This window comes from Gorilla gorilla, chromosome Y, assembly GCF_029281585.2.
Source record: "Gorilla gorilla gorilla isolate KB3781 chromosome Y, NHGRI_mGorGor1-v2.1_pri, whole genome shotgun sequence".
NCBI lineage: Eukaryota > Metazoa > Chordata > Mammalia > Primates > Hominidae > Gorilla > Gorilla gorilla.
In genome coordinates, this window is record NC_073248.2 from 18,802,741 (window position 1) to 18,809,480 (window position 6,740).

The 6,740-nt window shown below is 38.7% G+C and overlaps 1 protein-coding gene across 1 annotated transcript; it reads left to right on the forward strand.

The window, feature by feature from the left end:
• Nucleotides 1-258: 258 nt before the first annotated feature.
• LOC129530237 (heat shock transcription factor, Y-linked-like) lies at nt 259-2,131 on the forward strand. The gene is made up of 2 exons (NM_001425369.1): nt 259-839; nt 1,319-2,131. The coding sequence occupies exons 1-2, from the start codon at nt 327-329 to the stop codon at nt 1,490-1,492; spliced, it is 687 nt and encodes a 228-aa protein (NP_001412298.1). The 5' UTR covers nt 259-326; the 3' UTR covers nt 1,493-2,131.
• The last annotated feature ends 4,609 nt before the right edge of the window (nt 2,132-6,740 follow it).

Below are 6,740 nucleotides of genomic sequence, written 5' to 3' on the forward strand. Positions count from 1 at the left end.
TTCAGGGATTGAGGACATTATTTTCTTATTTATTTAAATAATGACGCAGGGAAGAGATTTTTGCAGCTTACATCGTGTAAGTGAGCAGTCTATATTTTATTTTCACTGGATACATTTCTCAGATTGGGAAGGAAACCCTTTGGGCTAGATTTTTGTTGGTTGCTAGGAGACCTAAGTCCGCTTGTGATGTCATTGTTACTCAGCTTGGGAACCATTGTGATGGTCTAGATAAGTTTACACGCCTAGGCCTTCTGAAGCAGCATTTGAAGCTGCAGTCTTGAAAACCATGCAGGCCGGAAGAGTAGATAAAGAAATATTTATCTGAGATGGCACATGTTTCTTCAGAAACTCAAGATGTTTCTCCCAAAGATGAATTAACTGCTTCAGAAGCCTCCCCTAGGTCTCCAGTGTGTGAACACACCTTCCCTGGGGACTCAGACTTACGGTCAATGATTGAAGAACATGCTTTTCAGGTTTTGTCACAAGGATCCTTGTTAGAAAGGCCACCTTACACAGTTTGTGTCTCTGAGCCAGATAAAGATGATGATTTTCTTTCTCTGAACTTTCCCAGGAAACTTTGGAAAATAGTGGAAAGTGACCAGTTCAAGTCTATTTCATGGGATGAGAATGGAACTTGCATAGTGATTAATGAAGAACTCTTCAAGAAAGAAATTTTGGAAACAAAGGCTCCTTACAGAATATTTCAAACTGATGCTATCAAAAGTTTTGTTCGACAGCTCAACCTTTATGGATTTAGTAAAATTCAACGGAATTTTCAAAGATCTGCCTTTCTAGCCACGTTTCTGGCAGAAGACAAAGAATCCTCTGTCTTAAGCAAGGTATTTGACATATTTGAGTTACCACTATATGTAAAGTATATATGTAATTTTACTTTGTGCATAGGTAAATATGTTAATACATGCAGTAAGACCAGCTTTTGAAAATTATATAAAATATTAAGGTAGAAGTTATTTTTTTGAAATTATTGTGTTCAGCTTGAACGTTAACCTTTTAGTGTTTTAAGAAATTTTGCTAACAACTTTGAATCTTACCAGTGAACTCCAAATAAATGTACCAAAGTCACTTAATGAAATATTACTATTAATATATAACATGTTTTCACTTGAGGGCTTAACAACTTGAGAGGTTTTTGCCAATAAGCACGTTCTTAAAAATAGTAAACGATGTTTATGAGTTATTTGATGACATTAAGTTTGTGTGATGAAAGAGAAATCTGATATTTGATGTGTTACGTTTGTTATTTGCACTTGTCTCTTGGCTTAAAATGGTACTGAATTATGTTTTTCTTTGGTTTTAGTTAAAGCTCTATTATAATCCAAATTTCAAGCGTGGCTATCCCCAACTTTTAGTAAGAGTGAAGAGAAGAATTGGTGTTAAAAATGCTTCATCTATATCTACTCTATTCAATGAAGATTTCAACAAGAAGCATTTTAGAGCAGGGGCTAACATGGAGAATCTAATTCTGCCTTAGCTGCTGAAGCTAGTGAAGAAAGTTTATTTTCAGCCTCTAAAAATTTAAATATGCCTCTAACAAGGGAATCTTCTGCCACACAGATAATTGCAAATTCATCTGTCCCAATTAGAAGTGGTTTCCCTCCTCCTTCACCTTCAACCTCAGTTGGACCATCAGAACAAATTGCAGCAGATCAACCTGCTATTTTAAATCAGCTGACCACTATTCATATGCACTCTCATAGTACCTACATGCAAGCAAGGGGCCACATTGTGAATTTTATTACAACCACAACTTCTCGATACCACATAATATCTCCCTTACAAAATGGCGATTTTGGGCTGACAGTGGAACCATCTGCTGTTCCCACACGATATCCTCTGGTATCAGTCAATGAGGCTCCATATCGTAACATGCTACCAGCAGGCAACCCGTGGTTGCAAATGCCTACGATCGCTGATAGATCAGCTGCCCCTCGTTCCAGGCTAGCTCTTCAACCATCACCACTGGACAAATATCACCCTAATTACAACTGATCTGCCATTAAAAGAGGACCAGATTATGAATGACGACAGAGACTAACATTTACATTGACAAAAAACCCTAAAAATTTCTGCAATTATCTTATTGAACAATAAAATTGCATGTTTACTTCTATGTTTGCTTTTCCTTTATTTCTAAAAGTATGGTTAAGAAAAAAATGACATTTTGTTTCAGTGGGAGGCTATTGTACTCCTTTTTAGCAAAAATATATATGGGCTTTTTGGTCCTTTGAAAGCAAATTTGACATGTGCCTTTGTAAGTTAAATAATTTATTTCTCTAAAGAGGAAGAAATAATAAAGTTTTGGGGTCCATTTTCTGCTGAAACAACACAATACCACTGCCTGGGTAATTTGTAAAGTAAACTTACTTTGCTCACTTTTCTGGAGGTGGGGAAGTCCAGGGGGTTGCATCTGGTGAGATCCTCTTTCTACGTTACAACATGGCAGGTCGGCCTCCTACGGTGAAGGGCATGAGATGAACAGAAAATTGGGGCCAAACTCATCCTTTGATCCAAAGCCTACTGACACAACAACTAACTTGTTCTCCGTATAATACCATCAAGTCAGTCATGAGTTTGCACCCACATGGCTAATCAACTCTTAAAAGTCCTACCTCCCAACACTATGACAATGGAGACAGAATTTCAATGTGAGATTTGGAGGCTACATACCAAACAATGACAGCAGGCAACGGAGAAGAAGCAACCAGAGTTAGGAAAAAATAATAAGCGACTTCTCAAGTAGTCTGGCATAAATCAAATGAGGGCATAAATTTGAGTGGCACAAAGGGAATAAATGCACACATAAACACACACAGACAAACACACACACACACACAAAATTTAGAGAAGGGTTAACACATACTGTATACTTCAGTATTTTCTCAATTACATTTCCCCAGTTATTTTAAACTTGGATTTTAGTTGGCAAAGATTGTCTTCATTGCAATTCATCCCTATAAACGCAATGACCACGATCACAACTGTTTGTGTCATCACTTGAATAATAAAGTTTACATCGTATTATGCTCATGGATTGCATCACTGTCAGAACATTGTGGAATTTTACAGCTGGCATTAACAGTACACCGTTTTGATCTTACATCAAAGCATTCCAACCTGTTTGTGCCTTTAATTACCTCCTTAGAGTCCACTTTTCATGTTTTCTAATGCATATTTCCTTCTTCTTTTTTTTTTTTTTTCTCTGAGACAGTCTCTCTGTGTTACCCCCGCTGGAGAGCAGTGGCATTATTTGAGCTCACTGATGCCTCTACCTCTGGGTTCAAGCAATTCTTGTACCTCCATCTTTTGAGTAGGTAAAATTATATTTGCCCAAGATGCTGGGCTAGTTTTTGTAATTTTAGTACAAATGGGGTTTCACCATGTTGGCCAAGATGGTTTTGAACTCCTGGCCTCAGGTGATCCACCCACCATGGTCCCCAAAAGCACTGGGATTACAAGCTTGAGCCACCAAAGCCCACCTCTAATGCAGATTGTCAGCACATTGGTTTCATGCTCCATACAAAGTCAGATTTAATTGCTTTTGTCAGGATTTATTAACTTTTAGATTCTGAGTCCAGATCATGAGCATGGCTGAACAAATCCCTTCCAGACCTGATATTTATTTTCCTTTCAGCTTCAGGTCTTTGTGTTTCACCACAGTCTATTTGGAGAACATCAATTTCAGCCATGCCCTTTACCATCTGGTAACGTGGGTCCCATTTTTACTTGGAGGTAAAACGCTCTCTCCCTGTTTGCCTACTTAAGACTCATACAACACAGATATCACTCCTTCTAGGAGGTGCTTCTTATCTATCACATTAATTTTCTTGTCTGTCTGTCTGCCTCGTACAACCAGCACTGAACTGATGTAATACAGTATCTGACACATATATGTACGTGAGTGTATATATATATATACACACACATACACACACGTATGCAAATTAGTCGAAATTGACTGTGGACTTACAGCCATAAAATCTACTTTCATTGTCAAAAACAAACATTCTTGGTATTGAGGCATTACTTGTTATTCTTTGTTCCTCACCACAACTTATCATAAAAGCCTACGTCACAGTATCCTTCACTAGAGATGCAATATTTTGGACTTACTGAGGCTAGCGTCCCTGCTTATCCCTTTGACTATCATGCTTTCTTTTTACATCTAGTTATGATTTTCCCCTGCTTCTTCTAAAAATTATTTTTCATCTTCTGCTTTGAGTAGCAGGTCCTTTTCTGAACGAACTAGCTGTATCCTTACCACCCCTTGCTTTATTTGCAGTGGAGATTCCTGGTTGCTGTGAGGAAATGGCATACACTGGGGGTCCAGCTGCACAACTTTTTGGAAGCAGCATTCACTGTGGATTTGGTATATTATGCAGCTTTTGGTGTCACAGGTTAAGGTCTGACAAGATTCATCACTCAGTTTTCTGGGATAGCAGAAAATGAGCATGGATTTGGACAGCCAGATTCCTCAGGATGGAAACCTAGTGGTGCCATCTAACCATATGCTTATATTTTCAAGTTGTGCATAAGTAGAAAAAGTTTAGAATCCATCATCTAAAAAGGGAATCCTGATTTCCTTTCCCGGCAGACCATGACACAAGACAAAGGTCGTTTCACCTATATCCACATGCTATTAACTTTGTAGTTCTCAAACTGGGTTTTCAGAAGGTAGTGTGATAGACATGGTTAAATGGTTAACATGAAGAATGTTTTAAAAAAATTCCGGCTGGGGTGGTGGCTCAGGCCTGTAATCACAGCATTATGGGAGACCAAGCTGAGGCAGGAGAATCGCTTGAACCCAGGAGGCGGAGGTTGCAGTAAGCTGAGATCCTGCTTTTGCCCTCCAGCCTGGGTGACAGAGTAAGACTTCATCTTAAAGAAATCCACAACAATAAAAAGGCTAATGCCAGATACAATAAAAAATGAAAAGAATAACTTGGGTGAACAGCAAGGCAAAAAAGAAAAAAGAAAATGACAGTTTAGAAAGAGAGGATAAAGTAATGAAAGATGGAATGAGACAGGTTAACATGTGGAATACATTATTGTAAGTTTAAGGCCAGAATAAGACGAGTGTCAAACAAACAACAAAAGCAACAATAAAATAAGCACAGAGAGGAGGAGAGGGAGTGTGAAGGAGGAAAAAGAGTAAGCAAATGCAAAACATAACATGATCAGCATGACTAGAAAATCTGTCCATTCCCACCCTCGGAAAATTCTTTGTGTTTTGAGGAACATCCTTACAAGATTTTAATGTAACCCATCACAGAGCAGTCTAACCCAGAAAATATCCTAGCTTCTTCTAGGATTCATACAAAGACATTGTACCTTCTTAAGTATTCTCTCTCTATCTAGGTTAAACTAGCTTAAACTGTTTCAATAACAAAAATTACTTTGAATTTTCTCCCCAAAAGGAACATCATGGACGTTCTTCATCTTGCGTCATCACTTGAGTAATAAAGTAGATGGAGAAGATGTACTTTCTCCCTCACATAAATGCAATTAATATCCATGCGTGATATATATAAAGCAAACATCAGATTGAAGGATGGAGCAAGAAGATAAACTGGTGAGGAAATTTAAGATGCAACAAGTGATAAGATGGTTGATTTCCCTGAATTCTTTTTGCCTGGTGTTATCACAGACTTGATCCTGAAGGAGCTGGTACCGACAAATGTAAGTAGGTATAGACAGAAATGTCCCCCAAAAGCTCCAGCCTCTATAGACACAGGGCTAGGAAAGGGACACCTTATTAAGACAAAAATCTTTGTACAATAGCCATCCTACTTTCGTCAAACATTACAACACAAAACAAAGCGACCCAAAAATGCTAGCCAGGACAACAAAGTTTAAGTTGGAACATAGAGAGCACCAGGCATTAATGAAGCACCCCAATCCTCTGCCGGAGTGGAATCAGGGAAGGTAAAGTAGAGAGCTAGAGTTTTCAACCCTGCCGTGTGGTAACAAGACACCCTTCCACTTCTAGCCAGGAAGGTACAAGTAACACCTAGGTTGAAGCTGGAATCTGCATACTTATTTATCAGTAATGAGGAGCACTGCCTTGGGTGTCAAAGGAAGTGAAGAAGGGAAGTTGGAATTGTGGCCCTACTTGACAAGTATACACCTCCCTCTGTTAGGGTATTATCAGACAAAGCCAGCTACAGATGAACAAATAGGATGTCAAAATATGGTCCCGAGTCTCCTAAGAGTCCCCCAAATGTTTAACTTTGAAGTAAAAATCTGAGACAGAAATTCTAGTGCTACTGTTATGGGATCACTGTGGTGTCAATTTTACTTGCCAGAAACTTCTGTGACCATGATGATGCCTTTCCTTGAGTTCTTGTCCTGTGTGCAGGGAGAATGAGATAGAGAGTCAAGTTAAGGGTAAAGAAGAAGAAGAGTTCTATTTAGTGTTAAAACAGTTCAAAGTATTGGTGTTCACTCAGGACGGTAGCAGAAATACTAAAGGGAAATATTAGGGAAAGATATAGGGAATAGTCACAAACCTTTTGGAAGGCTGAAAGGTTACATAGCTTGTAATAATTGAGCAGGCTGAAGGCAGCCAGTTCTTACCTTAGAGCATTAGGTCATAGGATAAATACTAGGGACAATAGAGGCTTCCCCATTTAAGCTTGTTTACCTTACCTCCATTAACTAACCTTTAAGGCAGATTGCCCTCTTGGAGGGAGGTTGACCAAGGATATTGCCCTTTAATGGAA

Bases quoted from the DNA above. Each gene is read 5' to 3' on its own strand.
- LOC129530237 (NM_001425369.1), top strand. From the start codon at position 327: ATGGCACATGTTTCTTCAGAAACTCAAGATGTTTCTCCCAAAGATGAA. The intron at 840-1,318 runs GTATTTGACATA...CTTTGGTTTTAG, and splicing joins AATCCTCTGTCTTAAGCAAG to TTAAAGCTCTATTATAATCC.